Source organism: Amphibalanus amphitrite, unplaced genomic scaffold (genome assembly GCF_019059575.1).
Source record: "Amphibalanus amphitrite isolate SeventyFive unplaced genomic scaffold, NRLGWU_Aamphi_draft 000097F_arrow, whole genome shotgun sequence".
Lineage (NCBI taxonomy): Eukaryota > Metazoa > Arthropoda > Thecostraca > Balanomorpha > Balanidae > Amphibalanus > Amphibalanus amphitrite.
Genome location: NW_024881592.1, coordinates 824,917 through 847,428, shown reverse-complemented (window position 1 = coordinate 847,428; position 22,512 = coordinate 824,917). Strand labels below are relative to the sequence as shown.

Genomic DNA, 22,512 nt, shown 5'->3' with positions numbered 1-22,512 from the left:
GTGTCAAATTGATGCCCGGGAAGGTACTGAAAATTTGGCGGCGCTGCGCGCCGCCGTTTTCTTGCTATTTAGGAAAAACCACAGGGGGGGCCAAAAATGCCCCCCCCCCAACGGGGCGAGGGTTAATCGCAGTGATGCCACGATGAGATAAGCCTTATAAGAATAGCTGTTCTGGGGTTTAATTTCAATATAAGCCCTGACACACGATACCCTATATATCCAGCAAGAAATAACCATTATGACATCAAAAACTTTTTGCGTAGCCTGTGGCATGTTTTTATCATACGTTGCATCGACGAAGTCATTAAATTTGTAACATTATCATACAAAAAATTGATGTATGCCAAGCTGTTTCTCAAAGTATGCCACAAAAAGTAGCATACTTTCAATGCCAGCAAACTCGGCAAACAGCTGTTGAAAAAGCAGATCGGCGTACCAGAGGTACCTCAAATGTAATGGTATGCCAGAAAACGACGGACTTATGCAGTCATACTTTGTCTTTGTCTTGAATAAGTATCCCTGTACGGAGTTTGGTGAAACTGAATATTAGAGTTCAGTGGTCATAATATGCCAAAAGTGAATATGTACGCCGCCGTAATGGAATATATTCACTTGGTTAAATCGGGCCCTGGTCGTTCGTGTTATCCCGCGCCGGCCCGATTTCACCAAGTGAATATATTCCATTACGGCGGCGTACATATTCACTTTTGGCATATTATGACATATTCAGTTTCACCAAACTCCGTACAGGGATACTTATTCAAGACAAAGACAAAGTATGACTGCAGAAGTCCGTCGTTTTTTGGCATACTATTACGTTTGAGGTACTTCTGGTACGCCGATCTGCTTTTTCAACAGCTGTTTGCCGAGTTTGCTGGCATTGAAAGTATGCTACTTTTTGTGGCATACTTTGAGAAACAGCTTGGCATACATCAATTTTTTTGTATGATAATGTTACAAATTTAATGACTTCATCGATGCAACGTATGATAAAAACATGCCACTGGCTACGCAAAAAGTTTTAGAGGTCATAATGGTTATTTCTTGCTGGATATATAGGGTATCGTGTGTCAGGGCTTATATTGAAATTAAACCCCAAAACAGCTATTTTTATAAGGCTTATCTCATCGTGGCATCACTGCGATTAAAATCACCCCATCATGCAGAAACACAACAGGGAATTCCCTTTTTCATTCGCATTCCCGATTACATTATTGAGTTTTCCACTTCCAAAAAACGACAGTTCACATTGTATTTTGATAACACAAAAGGCCAAAAGCGTTTCAAATCTTTCTCACCGTGATTATTACACCGTGCTCTTTATACAGCGTTTTACCGAAGAGCAAGTAAATAGCTGGCGAGGGCGAGAGGAAGAACTGAAGTCCAGTCTAGCAACGCCTTGATTGACATGCCCAGCATGTTGCATCACAAGTCACAACGCTTCATTACATTCGTTTTCATCGCCCACTTTTACTATTTCTTTGCAGTATCCATATGCTGTCCAATGTCCTTATTTCTTTTGTGTTGTGGCCAAATGATTCAATTTATCACCGGCTTCCCGCTTCCGTTTAGGTTCAGAGAATGATTCCGAAATATTCTCCATATTTGAAGTCGTCGGTAGACCCTTCGATTATTTAAAAACTTGATTCAGGTAATATTTCAGATAACTTGTCGGCTAGTCGGCCGTGCTCCTTGCTACCATCAGTGATCGGTAGTTAGATAGGTGCCTCAAGTAATGCCATTTCTTGTTCGGCTTTATTTATATTTGCTCTAAACCACTCCAGAATTGCGTAGAAGATGTGAACAAATATTAAAGCAATATTTAATGAGAAGTAACTTGGAAGAAAAAAATTAATATTAATTAAAAATCCAATAAAACCCACACACGCCAGTAACTTCAACTGTGCCGCGCGGCTTGCTGCCGATTGTTTACAATTTTGGCTTTGGAATGTCATGCTCCGAGCAAAAATCAAGAGCATTATTAGCAATAACCGCAGGTTGTTTGAAAAGACAAACACTATTCGTTAGAATTGTGTTTTTCTATTGAAAAACAACCGGATATTTCCTTAGACACTTCCTCTTGTATGATCAGCAAATTTAATTCTTATTAGCGTAGCCAGAATTTTTTTTTTCATAATATTGTATATCTGAGCATTTAAGCTCGTCGACTTTAAATACGGAAAAATATACATAGTGAATGCATGTCCCCGACAAGATGTATGCATGCGCGCCGGTGGCTCTCAAACTACGTAAAGCGGGCGTAGTGAATATATTCCTGTGGTGAAACAGAATAGTATTGTTGTCGTACTTTGTCGGTGTACTTTTCCAAAGTACACCAAGAATATATTCACTTGGTGAAATCGGGCCCAGTGGGGTCTGTTCATAACGCGACCTGGGCCCGATTTCACCAAGTGAATATATTCTTGGTGTACTTTGGAAAAGTACACCGACAAAGTACGACGATAATACTATTCGGTTTCGCCACAGGAATATATTCAATACGCCCGCTTTACGTACTTTGAGAGCCACCGGCGCGCATGCATATATCTTTTCTTGTCGGGGACATGCAGTCACTATATTTTTCCGTATTTAAAGTCGACGAGCTTAAATGCTCAGATATACAATATTATGGAAAAAATTTCTAGCTACACTAATAAGAATTAAATTTGCTGATCATACAAGAGGAAGTACCTAAACAAATATTGCTAATAATGCTCTTGATTTTTGCTGGGAGCATGACATTCCAAAGCCAAAAATGTAAACAATCGGCAGCAAGCCGCGCAGCACAGTTGACGTTACTGGCGTGTGTGGGTTTTATTGGATTTTGAATTGATATTAATTTTTTCTTCCAAGCTACTTCTCATTAGATATTGCTTCAATATTTGTTCACATCTTCTACGCAATTCTGGAGTGGTTCAAAGCAAATATAAATAAAGTCGAACAAGAAATGGCATTACTTGAGGCACCTATCTTATATCTAACTACCGATCACTGACGATAGCAAGGAGCACGGCCGACTAGCCGACAAGTTATCTGAAATATTACTTGTATCAAGTTTTTTAAATAATCGAAGGGTCTACCGACGACTTCAAATATGGAGAATATTTCGGAATCATTCGGCAGACTAAACCTGAACGGAAGCGGGAAGCCGGTGATAAATTGAATCATTTGGCCACAACACAAAAAAAAATATGGACATTGGACAGCATATGGGTACTGCAAAGAAATAGCAAAAGTGGGCGATGAAAACGAATGTAAACGCGTTGTGACTTGTGATGCAACATGCTGGGCATGTCAATCAAGGCGTTGCTGGACTGGACTTCAGTCCTTCCTCTCGCCCTCGCCAGCTATTTAGTAGCCCTCGCCTACTTTCTCTTCGGTAAAGCCAGGGGTGGATTTATTTGTTTTTTATTGGGGTTGCACAGCCCTGAAAGGGCGCCCAAAGCGGTTCCGAGGGGCGCAATAGTCCGGAAGTGGGCGCCACCAGGTACGGTCGTAAACTTGGCGTGGGGGGGGGGGGGCGAATTGGCAAAGGGGCCCCTGTAGACCCTCGCTGGGGGGCGGTGTGTTAGCTTAACCCTCGCCCGTATTGGTGTTTTTCCAGCCGCGAACGTATAAGGGGGGGGGGGTCCGTTGGACCCCCCCTTGCCGTTTCGCCCCTGATCGAGCTAGAGCTTCGCGGAAAAAACGAGCGTGTTGCCCGTGACGAGAGGAAGCCGATGATACCTAATTTTAAGGTCCTAGGTCATTGGTTGACCTTGCAGGTCAGGTCAATGACCAAAAAGTCGGGAAAATCGGGACCTGTTAGAACGTCGTAAAGTGTGACTGCTATGGGGCCCTCACGTGGGCCCTCACATGCCGGTGTGGTATTTTACAGGCCAGCGTGGAGCCCTCAGAGGTCAGTGTGGGGCCCTAAAAGACCAGCATGGGTCGGTGTTGGACCCCAGAGGTCAGTATAGGGCCCTCAGAGGCCGATGTGGACCCTTAGAGACCGGCATCGGACCTTCAGAAGTCAGTACGGGCCCTCGGGGACACCCAAAGGCCAGTCTTGGGCCCCCAGAAAAAGAATTGAGGCCATTAGAGGTGTGGACCCCCAGAGACCAGTTTGGGAGCCCTCGAGACCAATACAGGGCCCTCAAAGGCCAGTTTGAGGCCCTCAGAGGTCGATGCGGGCTCTTAATGACCGGCACCCAAAGGTCAGTCATGAACCCCAGAGATAGAAATGAGGCCATCAAGAGATCAGTGTGGGGCCCTCAAAGGCCGGTTGGGGGACTCCTGATGCCGCTTTAGGGCCCTCAAGGGCCAGTGGAGGGCCCTGAGAGGTTGATATGGGCCCTCATCGGTCAAGGTGGGCCCTTGAAGGCCACTGAAGCGCCCTCAGAAGTCAGGATACTCAAAGACAGGTATGAGGGCTGTTACATAATACGTGGCGTTGGTTTCTTGAGCCTCGTGACAATCGGGTAAGAGCCAGGGCCCCTACGCCCATCGGGGCCCATCGGTTGCTTAAGGGGGCAAATTATATGATGGCCCCTGATTTGTCTTTGGGGGGGCATGGCCCTGATGCCCCCCTGCGACCTCCACTGGGTACCACCCCCACTCCCCACTGAGCGGTGAGCGGCGCACCAGGAATCGAAATCCACGATTTTTTAACTGGTCATTTTTGCATGTCCGACAGCTCTGTACGGCCTTGTGACAGCTCAAGCTCTTGAGAGGAGGGTAGTACTTACCTTAGAGGGGGCGACGATGGCATTTGCACTTGAGGCGGCAGCGCCTACACTTAGAGGGGGCGGCACCTATATTTGAGGTCTGAGGAGGCGGCAACTACACTAGATAGTTGAGGGGTGGGTAGGACTCTTTTGAAAGATGGTGCCAAGTCAACGGGTGGCATAGAGTTTTGGGATGGCTCAGGGTTATGGGGGCGGCGCCATTCGAGTCGCCCGCCGATTTATTTCAGTTGTAAAGTTGGGGTTGCACAAACCGATGTTGGGGTTGCACAATTCAAAGTTGGGGTTGCACGTGCAACCCCAACTTAATATAAAAATCCACCCCTGGGTAAAGCGCTGTATAAAGAGCACGGTGTAATAATCACGGTGAGAAAGATTTGAAACGCTTTTGGCCTTTTGTGTTATCAAAATACAATGTGAACTGTCGTTTTTTTTTAAGTGGAAAACTCAATGTAATCGGGAATGCGAATGAAAAAAAGGAATTCCCTGTTGTGTTTCTGCATGATGGGGTGATTTTAATCGCAGTGATGCCACGATGAGATAAGCCTTATAAAAATAGCTGTTCTGGGGTTTAATTTCAATATAAGCCCTGACACACGATACCCTATATATCCAGCAAGAAATAACCATTATGACATCAAAAACTTCTTGCGTAGCCTGTGGCATGTTTTATCATACGTTGCATCGACGAAGTCATTAAATTTGTAACATTATCATACAAAAAATTGATGTATGCCAAGCTGTTTCTCAAAGTATGCCACAAAAAGTAGCATACTTTCAATGCCAGCAAACTCGGCAAACAGCTGTTGAAAAAGCAGATCGGCGTACCAGAGGTACCTCAAATGTAATAGTATGCCAGAAAACGACGGAATTATGCAGTCATACTTTGTCTTTGTCTTGAATAAGTATCCCTGTACGGAGTTTGGTGAAACTGAATATGTCGTAATATGCCAAAAGTGAATATGTACGCCGCCGTAATGGAATATATTCACTTGGTGGAATCGGGCCCTGGTGGGGGGGGGGGGGGCTATTTTTTGCCCCCCCCCCCCTCGTATCTCCGAAACTACTGGACGGATCCGCAAAATTCAAACGGCGTTCGAAAGGCCTGTCAAATTTGTCGAAGGAAACCAAATTTCATTGACCTCAGGGTCACCGATGACGTCACAGGTCAGGTCAAAGATGAAATGTTTCACCGTTCACGGGTCTTCTAGGGTATGCGCTATAACACCGAGGAAAACGCATTTTGTCGAGAATCAGCGATAGGGCGTCAGTTGCCTAGTAGATATGTTGCTATTAGAGGTCACTGACAATACCAGGTCAGGTCACAGGTCAGGTCACCAAGGGTCACGGGTCAGGTCACATGAGCCCAACTTTACTAAGGTTGTGTGATGCATGTTTTATGGCCAATTTTTCATTTCCAACTCAATGGTGTTGGTTATAAGACTATCAGGTACGGCTTAGGTCACTTTCTGGCGAAGTGCAGGTCAAGGTCAGGTCAAGGTCAGGCCAAAAAAGGTCAAATTTTAAAGTTGATAGTTTTGCATAAAATGGGTAATGATTCGATGCAGCTCGTCACGGGGAGTCTAATGGTGGTCTTTGTTTTGCGCTACGGGGTCTAGAATTGCTAAAAATTGAGTTTGAAAATTTGACGTCATCAATTTTGAACAGTTTTTTCGCTATAACTTCGCCAAAAAGAGAGGTATCAATCTCAAATTTGTTATGTGGATGGAAGACGGTAAGGACTATCACATATATTCCGGTTTTTGCGAAATTCAAAAAACTTTTTGGATTTTTCGATTATTATATCCAAAAAAAATATTTTTTGATTTTTGGGGGTCAAAATCCAAAAATTTCAAAAATCCGAGATAGCAGTTTTGTAGCCCTGTTCATTCTAAATCTTTTATGTCTTAATCATTTTTCTGTATTTGCAAAGCTATAGGCCTGACAGCTCTTCCCGCCAAACCCTTTTTTGGGTCGAAAACGGCAGAACATGACGTCACTCTGACGTCATTTCCGGCCAACCTATCATAGCCTTTGGAAAACTTTTGGTCACAATGTGTAAAATTGATGTCCGGGAGGGTACTGAAAGTTTGGTGACGATCGTCGGCGCAGCGGTTCTGGAGATATATCGAAAAGTCTGGAGGGGGGGGGGCAAAAAATAGCCCCCCCCCCCCACCAGGTCGCGGGTTATGAGAAATGGCCTGGTCGTGCGAGGGTTAACTCTTTTACTATTTGACTAGAACATCGCAAGGTTGGCAAAACCTGAAAACTCGTGCTCATTTAGGTACAGGTCCCGCGGGTTTTAAGCGTAGGTTTTGCCTTTCCGGCTATATCTTTTTGGTCTTCAGCTTTGTAGGCTTGAAGATGTGACCTATTTATTCGTATAGCTCCCTTCCATGATCATGGAAAAAGGTTTGATCGTATGCCGGCTAGTTTCGGAGAAATTAAAAGAAAACATCAAAATTCGCCGTTTGGGGCATTCTGACCGCGGCTTCCCTGCAGTCGCCTATGACTACAGTGGTGCCACCCAACGGGTAGGACGCTGAAACACAGAGGCATGAATGAATCCAGCGCGTGGTGAACGGTGGATAGAGGCGGGACGCGGCAGAGGCTATCACTGCGGCCCGCGCAGGGCGTCCTTGGACAGCGGACGAGCCTTCGGGCGGTGAGGCCAGAGGTCACGACAGCCAGGCGCTGTTTGGCATGAAGGGAGGGAAGGCGCTCGCCTCCGCCAGCCTCGCCTCAGCCAACTTAGCCGGTGTGGTGGTAGTGGTGGTGGTGTGGGGGGGGGGGGGGGCGGCAGGCGAGAGGGGCTAGAACGAACGGGATAAAATAGAATGGAAATGACGTGCCATGTCAACTTACAATATTGTTTACCTAATAAGCATTTATTAACATTACGGAAAACTCACCACATTAAATTGAGAAATATACAGGAGATGTTTTTTATCGATGTTACCGTTTTCTTTTAATGGAAACCCTTCTTCTTATTAGGGGTGATAAAATGAACCCCTCTCCTTGGTTTTCCTGAATAACTTGCGTTTAAAGTGGCGGATAGCAGCGAAGCTTTCAGTGCCGTGAGTTATTTTTCTCACCATAAGTAAATAAATACCCATGCGGTCAGGAGTCGGATAAGTTCAGGCCATCTGCAATTGAAAGTTTACACCTACCCTGAAAATTTCATGACCTTGACCAAAATGATCTTTGGTCTGTGACCAGTTTCTACATAGAGCCCATTATAGCCCAAAATTCGGCGAGTCAGGTCTCATTAACCGTTCGTTTCTAGACTTAAGATTAGAAACGTCCGCAACATGTGAAATTGTGTTTGGTCCCTTGTGTCTTATTTGGCCGGGACCAGCGGAGCAACTCGGCCAGTGCCTTCAGGGCTGCTTAACTACAAATTTGCCGATCTGCGGAGCGCATGGAGCCAATCTAGCCAGGTTTAAAACCACTAGGAATGGCAATGCGGCACAGCCAATTTTCAAGGTTTCCGCGGACCGCGCCCATAGAATATCTGCTGTTTAGCTAGGCCGGTTTCCGGTCACATGGCCTAAAGGCGAGGTCACTAGCGATGGAACTGGAAACACGTTGAACAGGCTAGCTGTGAGAAGGATGAACGTTCATTTTAAATCCGTGCATTGTCGCTTAATACCTATATTTACCGACCGTTTTCTAAAAAGGCTAATTTCTCTCTCTCTCTCTCTTCTCTCTCTCTCTCTCTTCTCTCTCTTCTCTCTTTCTCTCTTTCTCTCTTTCTCTCTTTCTCTCTTTCTCTCTTTCTCGCTCTCGCTCTCGCTCTCGCTCTCGCTCTCGCTCTCGCTCTCGCTCTCGCTCTCTCTCTCGTCTCTCACTCACTCTCTCTCTCTCTCTCTCTCTCTCTCTCTCTCTCTCTCTCTCTCTCTCTCTCTCTCTCTCTCTCTCTCTCTCTCTCTCTCTCTCTGTCTCTCTCTCTCTGTCTCTCTCTCTCTGTCTGTCTGTCTCTCTCTCTCTCTCTGTCTGTCTGTCTGTCTCTCTCTCTCTCTCTCTCTCTCTCTCTCTCTCTCTCTCTCTCTCTCTCTCTCTCTCTCTCTCTCTCCCTCTCTCTCTCTCTCTCTCTCTCTCTCTCTCTCTCTCTATCTTATACCGAAAGCTTCATAAAAGCTCACGACAAAAACTTCCAGGCAGGTCTAGACCCTTCCGAATATTGGGTTATTAAACTGACTTGGAAGGTCAACGTATGACCTATGATCAACGAATGACCAATTATCTATAAATTGGGTATCATCGGCTTCCTCTCGTCACGTGCAACATGCTCCTTCTTTTCAAGAAGCTCTAGTTTGATCAAAAGCCGATCAACTGTGGGGTCTGATCCATCCCCGCCCAAACGTTAGCGCCTGCGAAAACGCCGGTATGGGTGCGAGTAATGGCATATTCCTATACAAACAATGTTATGTTTTGCTTTTTAGTGGCTTACATCGATTTTGTTCTAAAAATAACGCAAAAATAAGCATACAGTGATGTTACTTAAACTTTTACGCCTAGTTTCCTTTTTGATAATACTGCAATTTCATTCATGCAACATATTTCTTGGTCAGTATTGTGACAAAGTTTTGGAAATATAGTGCGGCAGAACACAAAACTTTGTTTTGAAACAACCTCCAGCCTCAGCAGGTCACGGTCAACCCTCGTCCCGTTGGGGGTTGGCAATATAGCCCCTGTGTAATGTGTATTTTCCTGAATAGCAGGAAAACGGCGGCGCGCAGCCCCGCCAAATTTTCAATAGCTTCCCGGGCATCAATTTGACACCTTCACACACAACTTCAAGTCTTAGGTTACCTTAGGTCAGGAGTTATTGAGGTCGAACTGAGGTCATGTTCGAGCAAAAATGAGCAAAAAACATTAAATATTGAAACGCTCACAAAAGCTACAGTTAACAAGCAATTTCCAATCTCTCTATCTGATCGTGTAGAAAAGACGGTGCTACAAAACTGCAATCTGTGATTTTCAAACTTTTGAGCTTTTGACCCCCCAAATTAAAAAAAAATTGGTATGAAATAACAAAAAAAGTTTTTCGAGTTAAAAAACGGAATATATATGATAGTCCCTGCTCTCTTCGAGCTACATAACAAATTGTAGATCGATACCTCTTTTTGGCCTGGTTATAGCGAAAAAGCTGTTCAAAATTGATGACGTCAATTTTTTAACTCAATTTTTAGCAATTCTAGACCACATAACGCAAAACAAAGACGACCATTAGACTCCCCGTGACGAGCTGGATCGAATCGATACTCATTTCATGCAAAAATATCAAATTAGAAATTTGACCTTATTTGACCTGACCTTTACCTGACCTTCACCAGAACATAACCTAAACTGGCCCCAAAGGTTGCCTGACCCACATAATCGCATTTGTCATGTAAAATGGACCAGAAAACATGCATCGCATAATAGTTATCTTCATATTGTGACCTTCAGTGACCTGACCTTTGTGACCTGACTTGGTATCAGTGACCCCAAATAGCACAATATGTGTTTGACGAACAATGCCCCATCGAAAATTGTCATTCATTGATTCCTTATCGATGAATGGCATGCATTTTACTCGATTTTACAACACATTTCTTGAAATTGCCTGTAAACGGTGAAAATTCGACATTTGACCTGACCTGTGACGTCATCGGTTTGACCGAGGTCAATGAAATTGAGCCAAAAGGTAGTTCCTCGTTGGGGCCATCCAACACCGTTTGCTGCTTGTTGTTATTTTGCGTGGTTCTCGAGATCTTAGGGGGGGGGGGGGCAAAATGCTCCCCCCCAATGGGACCGACGCTCGGGAGACCCTAAGGGGGCGCGGGTTAAATGACAGAACTGTTCCCAAGATAAACATTACAGTCGTCTCCCGACCTCGACTAAAACTTTTGACGACTGCCTATGAATCGGCACGATGCCGGCCTACCCCGCCCGCTGGCTACGGGTGACCTTGACCCTTCAATGCCGATTGGCCAACGGCCGAGGTCGTGCGCTGGTCAGCACGCAGAGAGGACGGGATGCGGTACTGCACATTGTGAGTGACCTCTGACCTTTCCCCGTCCCCTGACCGCATGCCGTGTCGCCGGCCCAGACGATAGAAACCGATTTTAGCCTCTACGCAGGCTGCCACTATAACTCTTCCCTCCCCACTTTACTATGTGCCGTAGTACGCGCTCGCGAGTAACTGGGCGGAGCAAATGGTCACCGATACAGAGGCGGAACTGGTTGCCCTCCCGCTCGCCGAACGACCTACCGCTAAAACCCGCGAGACCTGTACATACCAGTAATTGGCCAAACCCTTTTGTCTAGCCCACACGTACTGGTTACCATGGTAATACGGTAATACCTTCCGTCTGTCTCACCCACCTCTCTATAGCCGAGTTTGGCGCACACCTGGCGCGATTTCTGCTCGTTCCACATTCCCTGAGGGACGGCGACCCATCGTCCACGCACACGGACTAGAAGATGGCCAGAGGCATCACAGCGGGGCGCGCTGAGGGTCACAGAGCCCGGTCACAGAGGTCATAGAGAGGTCACAGAGAGAACACGGACCAGAAGATGGCCGGAGGCATCACAACGGGGTGCCGCTGTGGGGTCACAGAGGGGTAAGACAGGGGTCAGATAGGGGTCAGATAGGGGTCACGGAGCGGTCAGGCAGGGGCCAGGCAGGGGTCAGACAGGGGTCAGACAGGGGTCAGACAGGGGTAAGACAGGGGTAAGACAGGGGTCAAACAGGGGTCAAACAGGGGTCAGACAGAAGTCACGCAGGGGTCACACAAGGGTAGACAGAGGCAAGCCAGAGGGGCAGAACACGGGTCACAGGAGTCAGTTGGGTATCAGATACTAGCTAAATGTCGCACAAAAGCCAGGTAGAGGTCAGAATGATAGTGGAATAGGCATCATGGCATCATGCAGACTTCAAACGTCTCTCATTCCTGGTGTTTTTTTTTTTCAAGTCATGTTTATTATTAGTACAACCTCTTCTCATTCTTCACATTCTCCAAATACCCCTCAAAAGGGTTTTGAAATCTCATGGCTCAGACACCCCTTATTTTATATTTTCAGTTACTTAGCACCTTCTGTTATAGCCACCTTACCTCCCTATCTTGCCCAGCTGTTCCATTCCCGGTCCCCTTCTCTCTTTCTCTCTCTCTCTCTCTCTCTCTCTCTCTCTCTCTCTCTCTCTCTCTCTCTCTCTCTCTCTCTCTCTCTCTCTCTCTCTCTCTCTCTCTCTCTCTCTCTCTCTCTCTCTCTCTCTCTCTCTCTCTCTCTCTCTCTCTCTCTCTCTCTCTCTCTCTCCTCTCTCTCTCTCTCCCTCCCTCCCCCTCCCCCTCCCTCCCCTCTCCCTCTGCTCACCCGAAGTGGTTCTCGGACACGTTGAAGCTCAGTTTGCCGGTGTGATCGGGGGTGAGCGGCGGCAGGTGTTCCAGAAGACACAGACAGTGCTCCTCGTCCTCACCACCGGCGCACTGGTACGTGACGTCACACACCTGCGAGCGCTCAATCAGGTGCACCGTGGCGTCCCTGTGACGTCACATATATGACGTCAGCAGGGGACGGCGCACAGCTGGGACGCTCACTTTCACGCTATTAACGTTGCTATTAACGTTACCGTTACAGTCATTATGGTGGTTAGCATAGTTACCTTTGACTGGGATTCCCACGGTTTATGCCTGCGGTAATATGGCTGCGGTAACAAAAATGACAGCCTACAGAGCAAGAGCGTATGATCCAAGAAGCCCATGAATGTCCATTAGCACTAGTCATTGCCAGCACATACTTTTTAGTAGCATGGAAACTGATCCACCTCGTATTAGTACACAACATTGTTAGCACCAACATTCTGATAGCATGGAAACTGGCTGATCTCGTATTAGCACATTCCACTGTTAGCACTGTCACTGACTTCCCTATAGCAACCAATATAAACACCGGACACCCATAGCACCCAAAATTAGCACATATAACTGTCAGCACCGACCCACCTATAGCACTGGAACTGGTCGACCTCGTATTAGCACATAGCACTGTTAGCACCGACCCACCTATAGCACCGGAACTGGTCGACCTCGTACTGGCAGTCGAACTCGTCATCCCCGGTCTTACAGTCCACCTTTCGGTCACAAATGAGCTCCGGAGCCGCCAGCCTGAGAGGGGAGGGGATGGGAGGGGATGCAGGGGAGGGGTTACAGTCAGGCCAGAGGTCAGTTCCGGGGCTGCCATTCTCTATGGAGGGGTGAACAACGAAGGGCATTAACACTGGATAAGTGTAAACGCACATACATGGAGTACAAACGGCGTACATAGGTGGATACAAATGGAATAGTTATATGAGGCCAGAAATGGCCGAAGCCGATGTCTGAACGGGAAAGAGAAGACTGGTCGAAGAAGGGATGCATGTAATGCAAACAAATGTGGTATGTTTGCCTTCTCGTTATCATGTCACGGCAAATGCATTTGCCGTGACACTGACATCAAAACCATCCTTGAAGCCTTTCTTATAGTGTTCAGTGCTGATCAGTAACCTCGTACCCAGCCAAAACAAAAGTTCCTTGCGTGAATTCTCGTTTTCTTTTCCACCTTGCTCTTCCGCCCTATCCCATCAAAGGCCTTGCAAAGTCCAGAATATCTCCCCGTCCAGAATATCTCCGATGTCCTCCCCTCCGCTACCCTCCCACCAGAGGAATCCATCCGTCACTGGACGCTTACTAGTGGATATTTCCCTCCCCTGATATATCAACAGCTGAACCCCTACTATTCCCACTACTATCTCACCAGAGGAAGCCTCGGCAAGTGCAGACGTCCGGCTCGTCTGCACCGGACAGACAGCCTGCGCGGCCGTCACAGAACGCCCGGTAGTGCCAGCAGGTGCCGCTCTCCGAGCACTGGATCTGGTCCTCGGCACACTCTGAGAGGTCACAGAGGTCACAGAGGTCACAAAGGTCACAGAGGTCACAGAGGACACAGGGGTCAGTCAGATGTCACAGGGGTCAGTCAGATGTCACATAAGTCAGTCAGAGACCATTGAGGTCATAGGGGTCACATAACTCAGTCAGAAGTGAGGTCGCAGAGGTCATTCAGAGGTCACAGGGCACACCTGAGCCAGCCAGAGGTCAAAGGGGTCGCATAGGATATAGCTTACAAAGGCTACATGATACACTGCATCTAGTCCTGACGTCAAATCGCGAGTGTCAGATTTACCACCCGTATACGCAAAATCATAGAGTGGGTGACAAATGACATCATCGTAGCTGTCCAGTGACCACTGTTTGTCTGTGACGTCACAATAATGTGATGACGTCAGTTACTGACCGCACTGCCCGTCTGTGACGTCACAGGATGTGATGTTGAAGTCGCAGTCCACCTCATCCGAGCCATCGTCACACTCCGGCACGCCGTTACACACCTGTGGAAGGAACGAAAACAAATGTTAGATGACGTCATAGGACCAAGGCTGAATTACACGCGGGCACGCCGTTACCTGTCGATGAAATAAAAAAGCAAACATAAGATAATGACTTTATAAGACGAACAGACGTAAGATAATAACTTTATAAGACGAACAGACATAAGATAATGACTTTATAAGACGAACAGACGTAAGATACTGACTTTATAAGACGAACAAGTTGACAACAGTCATTCTACTCAAACGCTGTGTTTGTCAGTCACATACTACCAGCGTTTGAAAATCGGTTCACTGGTGAAGGATGGGGACAAGGCCCAAAAGATAGGTACAGATGTGGGGTGTAGCGTCCCACATTATCTCACCTGGGTGGGGTGTAATGTGGGTGTAATGTCGCAGACTATCTCACCTGGGCGGGGTATAATGTGGAGTGTAATGTGGGTGTAATGTGGGGTGTAATGTCCCAGACTATCTCACCTGTGTGGGGTGTAATTTGGGGTGTATTGTGGATGTATGTGGGGTGTAATGTCCCAGACTAGGTATCTCACCTGGGTGGGGTGTAATGTCGCAGACTATCTCACCTGAGTCGGGTGAAGACACTGTCCCAGCTGACACCGTTGTGGGGTGTTATGTGGGGTGTAATGCAGGGTGTAATGTGGGGTGGAATGCGGGGTGTAATGTCCCAGACTATCTCACCTGTGTGGGGTGTAACGTCCCAGACTTTCTCACCTGGGTCGGGTGAAGACACTGTCCCAGCTGACACCGGTGTGGTGTGTAATGTGGGGTGTAATGTATAGCGTAATATGGGGTGTAATGTGGGGTATAATGTGGGGTGTAATGTGGGGTGTAATGTGGGGTGTAATGTGGGGTGTAATGTGGGGTGTAATGTGGGGTGTAATGTGGGGTGTAATGTGGGGTGTAATGTGGAGTGTAATGTGGGTGTATGTGGGGTGTAATGTCCCAGAGACTATCTCACCGGGGTGGGGTGCACACACTGTCCCAGACTATATCTCGCCTGAGTGGGGTGTAATGTGGGGTGTAATGTGGGGTGTTATGTCCCAGAGACTATCTCACCTGGGTGGGATGTAATGTCCCAGACTATCTCACCTGGGTGGGGTGCAGACACTGTCCCAGGTGACACCGGTGCCCAGTACACAGCGGCTCCGACATGGCCACTGCCGGCGGGCAGCTGACAACACACAGACAGACGCCAGTTAGGGAATCAGACAATGAAAACGAGCTCAAAGTGCGGCAAACTCAGAACGCTGGCCGCAGCAGCAACGACACCGATGCATGTGTCATCCGGCAAGCATGCATCCGACGATGTGTCAATCAGTCCTCGCTGCAAACAGCTGACATGCTAGGGATACACGAGTCCGTAAGGTTACCGATTTCTTTGCCTACAACTCCTAATGTAGGTACTCGTAATAAACAAAAATGTGACGTGAATAAGCTCCATTCATATTTAAAATGAGATCAAAGTGGATACCTCAATACAAAACCTCTTGTTGTAAAGGACATTCAGATTTCCGTGCTCCAGTACGTGTGGCAGCTGAATCCCGCACCCTCCCTCCGTACCTCTCGAGGAGCTCGACCCTGAAGATCTCTCCGATTTCTGGCGGCGCAGTCAGCGAGATGTTCAGACAGGTCAGCTGACGCTGCAGGTGGTGCGGAGACAGCCGCGGCCAGCTGGACGGCCGGCGGAAACAGTGCGGGCCCTGCTCACGGAACACGGCCATCGCGTGCCACAGACGGTCCGCCGACTGGCACAAGATGGCGCCCGACCACACACCGCTCGTCTGTCGGAAATGGGGACAGCAAGGCAATAACTAGGGGACAGATGGCCAGAGGACTGGCACAAGATGGCGCCCGACCACACACCGCTCGTCTGTCGGAAATGGTGGACATATGATTGAGCTACAATACATACTCCAGTTTAGCGCGGTTTGAGTCCTCATCTTAGTTCTTACACACCTATTTGTATTCACATATAAAGGTAATCTCGTACACCTATTTCTATTTACACCCACAAACTTACGGACGTTACACAACTATACTATTTACACACACGCACGCACGCACGCACACAATGAATGGTCCCTGTCTTTCACACTTTGTTTTCACCTGCCCCGTACGGCCGTACGGTCGTTACACTACCCTGTTCTATCCTTACCTTACAGCTGGCCGCTGTGGAGGGCATCACGCAGAGGTGGTGTTCGGGGCACACCTCCTTTACGGTGAGTTTGACGCTGGTCACCGCATCCCCGTCCCAGCCGACGGCGTAACACTTCTGCAGCGTGTCCGGCGACGGGGAGCCGCTGTGGGGAAAGGCAGGGTTCCATGCAAAAAAAAAAACAATAAAAAGTTACGAAAGATAATGTAGCCTTAAAGTAAAAACATATTATGGAATATCAGCAAAACATCGCATGTGTCTCGCACCACATCAGGATATATGTACTTTGATTATGAACGCACTGTAAAAAAGTAACCGCGATTAGCGCCCCGAGTCGTATTCTTCTAAGACGTGATTCGCACCTGACCATATTATAGAGCCAATGAAGCGCCCGAGTCGGGCTCTGTAAGGGATGGCTTCCACCTGGCATCTCCGGCGGTATGCACGTCTTTAGTGAACACACTAAGGCTCGGTTCCCACCTGTACGCTTTCGGCGGCAGACAGACTGGGTAAGTACCTACTCAATCATACCTCCACTAAAGCCCGGGTACGACCTGTCCGTTTTGGGCAGCAGACACGGCTATCAACGCGAGAGCTTATCTTCACTAGAGCTCGGTTCCCACGCGTCTGTTCCCGGCGGCAGACAGGCCGGGTACCTACATCTCTCCCCATCCCCACTAAAGCCCGGTTCCCACCTGGCTGTTGCCGGCGGCAGACAGGCTGGATAGACGTCCTCGCCGATCTCCAGCGGCCGGCTCAGATGGAGCAGTGTGACCCGACCGTCCCGGGACTGGAAGTCGACCCGCACTGTTTGTTGGTCACCAGTGGTGAACAGCTGACGGCGGTACTGGCCGGCGCGGACAGAGACGTAGTCTGTCGAGGGGCTGTAGAACAGAGAGGAAGATAGGGCATCTTACGACACTGGCCAGAGCGCGGACTGAGACGTAGTCTGTGGAGGCGCTGTGAAAATATGCGAGGGAGCTCAGGATATTTTCAGTGGAGAACGGAGGGCGTTCGATATATCTGCCGGTATTGGCCCGTGCGGACCGACATGTAGTCTGTGGAGGGGTTGTGAAACGGAGCGAAGGGGTTGGATGAGACAAATATGCAACCAAATTTTGTTTTATGTTCATGTTCAATACCACACTGTCTATGTATGTAATTGGCCAATGCAGTGTACAAGTTGCCTCCAAATATTTTTTCAGCTTTAGTGACGAGACCCTGGCCCGTGAGACAGGACCTGCAGTCCCAACCTCATATCTAGCTCTCACCGATGCGGGCACTGACAAATGGTATCGATATGGCGCTGAACTTGCACCTCCAGTGACCTGACCTGATGCCGGCCAGCACCTCCGGCGAGAGGATCACCCAGCTGGCGCTGATCAGAGTCCCTCCGCCGGCCTCCACGCCGTTGACGTAGACGGTGACGTACATCGGCCACACTCCGCGACCTGGAAACGTCAACGAAGGGTTACTCTGCGGATAAAGGTTCTATGCTGAGGGGTTGACTACAGTTGCCATGAGGAGAGCAATTTGCTTATCACTCAAAGAAAGCTTTAGGTGCAACGAGCTTTTCCGAAGTGTTGTTACATTGCAACACCACAACCAATCTGCAACCCCATTTCAGCTTACAACATCGCTTACAACATTGCCTTCTACATTGTTCACAACAACATTCACAGCATTGCTTCAATAAATATTACTGGACCTCTCAATTGGCCGTTGATTTTTTCTCACCGACCTGAATTGAGACCTGTGGAGCTCCCGGACCCACGTCCCCTCACTTACAGACCAGAGATGAGGCCTGCGAGGTTCATCAGAGTTGCATCAGTTTGTTTGAGACCTGAATCCGCTCAGCTAAAACAGCTGACCCTCATGAATGTTAGCATGTCCCTGATCCCTCTCTAGTGCAATGACCTGAGCTGGGCCTCGCCAGGTTCCTCAGCTGTTTGAGGACGGGCTCTACACTGACCTGAGCTGGGCCCGGCCAGGTTCCTCAGCTGTTTGAGGGCGGGCCGGTGGCCACAGACGGGCTCCGGGTCACCACAGGTCAGCTGCACGCCGGTGCAGGCCGACCGGCCGCCCGGCTGGGTGGGTGGGACACACGGTCAAACAGCGACAGACTCGGTGGGTGGGGCACACGGTCAAACAGCGACAGTGGGTGGGAGCTGGGACCCGGTCGGCTGGGTGGGTGGGACACACGGTCAAACAGCGACAGTGGGTGGGAGCTGGGACCCGGTCGGCTGGGTGGGCGGGACACACGGTCAAACAGCGACAGTGGGTGGGAACTGGACATGCAAACACACCGCATTAAAATTACCGAAGGGTCTTACGAGCCGAGTGGGAAAAATACTTCAAAAATGCTCGAGTTAAAAAATGATAAATTGATTTCTTACGGCAGCATCCATCCAACAACGCTATCTCACAATTGTTAAGAAATATCTAATTCATAGTTTAATCCCGTTTTAAAACATCTTTGAACATAGGTATTGCAAACTAAAAGCATCAGATAACTGCAATGCCACCATTCACCAATTTTCCGTTCAATAACACAGATGAAAGGCAGCCAATCCATCTTTACATTGCCCCAAGGTCATGAGTGTTGGTACCCCAACATCAATCAGTCAAACACATCTGAATTTCTAAACCTCCTGCCCCTACATCAGCACCTATCCCCGTGTTTACCTGTGCCTTATCCAGCTGCTGTAGCACAGCCAGCAGAGGATGCGCCGACCAGGAGCTGAGTCCGACACCTTTCAGCTCGCGGGCGACCCTCCGTCCCTCCTCAGCCGCTCCGGCGCTCCTCTCTCCAAACAACACGGCGTCCTCCTCAAACGCCTGCCCTCCAAACACCGCGTCTGCTTCATACGTCACCCCTGCTGCCTCTGGAGTGTTGCTCTCCTTCCTGATTTCGTGGTTACCGGGCTCGGCCCTCCCGCAGTCGTACAGAGGAGGTCCCAGGGGGTAGCGGGGCTGCAGCAGACCCGCCGCCACCGGTACGTTGCGCTCCACAATTGTGCCGCTGTGGGGAGACGGTGAGACGGTGACGGTGCTAGGCTAGACGATGACGATCGAATCGTTTATGTAGGTAAAAAAGAAAAATCAGTGGTGAGTGAGGCCAATTGAAACCAAATGCAAATGTAATGCCAAATGTAATGCCAATTGCCAAGTGTATTATTTACGGTACGTGTCTATTTCTATACGGTGAGTTATCATCACAGAAGACAATTGAAGTGAAAGCGTCACACTATAAAAAAAAACATTTGACCAGAAGTGGCATCCGATTTAAACGTGACAGTTTTAGTACGGGAGATAACGGTAATGATTCTGTAAGCTAGGTTCGCTACCCATCCCTGGTGGGGATATTAAGCTGCCCACCCCTAATGGAGATATAATTCGTTGATTTACCCACCCCTGATGGAGGTAGTTACAGATGACGTCAGAGTACCTCCGCACCCAGGAGTGGGACTCTGTGCAGATCGGAGACCACGTGGCGCCAGAGGCGTAACTGGGGAATGACAAGAACATGAGACCCGCACGCCGTACGTGCCAGCGAGAAAACAGTTCAGTCGGCTTAGCGGCAGCATTGGAGTAATGTTAAACAATTTTATGGAAAGTTACAATAAAGATAATCATTGGAAATGGTATAAATGAGTAACAAATCAACCACTAGGCCATACAAAGCAAGGATCGATAAGCAATGCTCAATTTGTAGAATATGGGCAAAGTTAAATGAAAGCATAACTATTGCCAATTTGTTAAAACTGAAGTAGCGACAGATGGTGCAAAACTACAAGAACGTATACACATCACTTATCATCAAGTCAACACATCCCCAGCGTTTCACATAACTCACTCGGATTTAATGGCCACGACCCCCGTCCGTCTCTTCAGCGGTCTTCCGAGCCGGTCCAGGTCGACCGCGCCCGAGTTCTGGTCCACCAGCGCCACTGAAAGAGAAGGAACAAAAGTATTACAATGGGTGACTGATGCGAACCCGTGGGCAGACTTGCAGTAACTCCCGGTGCCTAACTATTGACTCACCACACTTGGCCTCGTCCACGCCAAACTCGCAATGACTCAATTAACTCCCAACTGACCGCAGTAAACTTCGTCCTCGCCAAACTTCCAGTAACTCCCAGTGTCTAACTCCCAACTCACCGCAATTGGCCTCGTCCTCGCCAAACTCGCAGTCGGCCTGGCGATCGCAGCACCATTTCAGCGGGATACTCCGCTGGCTGTACGGACAGTAGAACTGACCGGCATCCGGCGGACCTGGTGGGTATCAGTAGACAGAGGGTCACTACAAACCGATACGGACAGTAGAACTGACCGGCGTACGGCGGACCTGGTGGGTAATGGGTATCAGTAGACAGAGGCTCAGTACAAGCCGATACGGGTTCGGCGGACCTGGTGGGTATCAGTAGACAGGGGCTCAGTTCAAATCGATATGAACAGTGGAACTGGCCGGCGTCCGGCGGACCTGGGAGCGAGCGGAGAGCAGGTCAGTGAAAACCGAGGCAGCCTCGATCAGTGCTTAGCGAAATACATTTGACTTCATTCTAAACTGCAAAAAAGTAATTAATAACGTTGCTTCTCAGCACGTATCGAACGCATACGAGCTCAAGCCCATGTTATTTACAATTACATTGTATGATGTGGTACGCCAGCATACCAAAATCATTCGAGATGTGCTAGTGCATGTATGCATCGTAAACATCGGCAAAAATCCGGCTGTTCATGAAATGGCTAAGCATTACGTGGAATATTATGAGACGGATACAAGATATTCGGGTGGACGTATTTCATCAGACTTGTATCTTTTCTATTTTTGAAGGGGCATCGAAAAGTCTCTGCGGAAACGCGTCCGCCCGAATGTGCTGTATCCGTCTTATGAAATATACTTGTATTTTCCTACTCAATTAAATTACGTGGAATGCTGGCAAATGCTGAAACTTTCGTAAATATACGCGCGTTACAGCGAACGTCTGAAAATGTAAGCTACTTCACGAAATGCGCAGGCGGAGACCAGGCATTAGGCAATTGCTGAAATATGTTCGAAATTAACTGAGTACATATATTCGTTGCCTAGGCATTGCATGAAATGCCCCCAAGTGACGACCGATACTTCCGACCGGCAACGACGACGGAGACAGCGACGGCAATCGCTGAAATACTCAGCAGATAAATATTAGCGCTGAAATATTGACGCTGAAATATTAACGGTCGACATTAACTCACAGCAGAGCTCCTCGTCGGCTGCCTCTGGCAGGTCGATATGGCGGTCACAGACCCTGTCCGGGTGGTGTTTCACCAGGTAATCGAGCAGAGAGCAGGAGGCCTCGTCAGAGTAGTCCCCACACTGCGGCCGGGTGTCGCACCGCTGGGAGGCCGGCACGCACTGAGACACACTGGTGGCGAAATGGGGGGAAATTGTGGCAATTAGTGATTGAATGGGAGGACACTGTGGGAAGTCCAAAAAAACGAAGAAGACATAAGCCCCACTGGCGTGTTTAAGTCGCCCAAAAAGGTAGTTTGTGACGCCAAGCGAAATAGTTGACCCGTGCAAAACGTGCAAATTGTTATTGTTCAGAGGAAAACTCGCTCACACAGTCACAAAATGCATTATATTATCACCTGCTACATTGAAAACCGCTGAACTATTTCACATTGCATCACAAATATAGCCCACGGCATAAACATTATGTTAGTACCTATTTGACCTAATGCATAGCCCTTTTACATACCTGACACAGTGGAATTCGTTGTCAGTACAGTATAGCCCACTGCCGATCCGTTATAGGGTATTGACTATGGGCCCTAATATAGATCCCTGTAACACACCTGAGACACTGGAACTCGTCGTCCGTACAGCCCGCTGCCGATCCGTTGTACGGAGGCGGTCCGACGGGCGAAGGGAGAGACGGGGACGGAGATGGAGACGGAGACGGCTCTGTGGGAGGAGACAGAGACCGCGTCTCAGTGGAGACAGCAAGGTCTCGCTGGAGACAACACAACAGACTGTCACTGGAGACAGCAGCAGGCTGTCAGCGGAGACAGTGTCAGCTGAACGACAGACTAATAACCGCCAGCAGCCGTCACCAGAGTGACCATTAGCTACCCTGAATGGCAACTGAAGAAGTGAGTGTGATGAAAAAAAAATCACTATGCAAAACATAATGACCGATGACAAAATCGGAGAA

General features: G+C 48.4%; 1 protein-coding gene across 2 annotated transcripts in view; it reads right to left on the bottom strand.

Moving 5' to 3' along the window:
• Positions 1-22,512, bottom strand: part of LOC122380380 — a 48,536-nt gene that overhangs the window by 4,306 nt on the left and 21,718 nt on the right. For both annotated transcript variants that reach the window (XM_043363497.1, XM_043363496.1), the window contains exons 18-34: positions 22,154-22,262; positions 21,551-21,720; positions 20,471-20,584; positions 20,166-20,259; positions 19,722-19,817; positions 18,995-19,331; positions 18,282-18,396; positions 17,643-17,760; positions 17,005-17,193; positions 16,310-16,454; positions 15,715-15,935; positions 15,244-15,325; positions 14,043-14,136; positions 13,506-13,638; positions 12,776-12,877; positions 12,087-12,254; positions 11,097-11,223 (exon numbers count right to left, since the gene is read on the bottom strand). In XM_043363497.1, the coding sequence (XP_043219432.1) occupies positions 11,097-11,223; positions 12,087-12,254; positions 12,776-12,877; positions 13,506-13,638; positions 14,043-14,136; positions 15,244-15,325; positions 15,715-15,935; positions 16,310-16,454; positions 17,005-17,193; positions 17,643-17,760; positions 18,282-18,396; positions 18,995-19,331; positions 19,722-19,817; positions 20,166-20,259; positions 20,471-20,584; positions 21,551-21,720; positions 22,154-22,262 (2,414 nt within the window). The remainder of the gene's footprint in view (positions 1-11,096; positions 11,224-12,086; positions 12,255-12,775; positions 12,878-13,505; positions 13,639-14,042; positions 14,137-15,243; positions 15,326-15,714; positions 15,936-16,309; positions 16,455-17,004; positions 17,194-17,642; positions 17,761-18,281; positions 18,397-18,994; positions 19,332-19,721; positions 19,818-20,165; positions 20,260-20,470; positions 20,585-21,550; positions 21,721-22,153; positions 22,263-22,512) is intronic.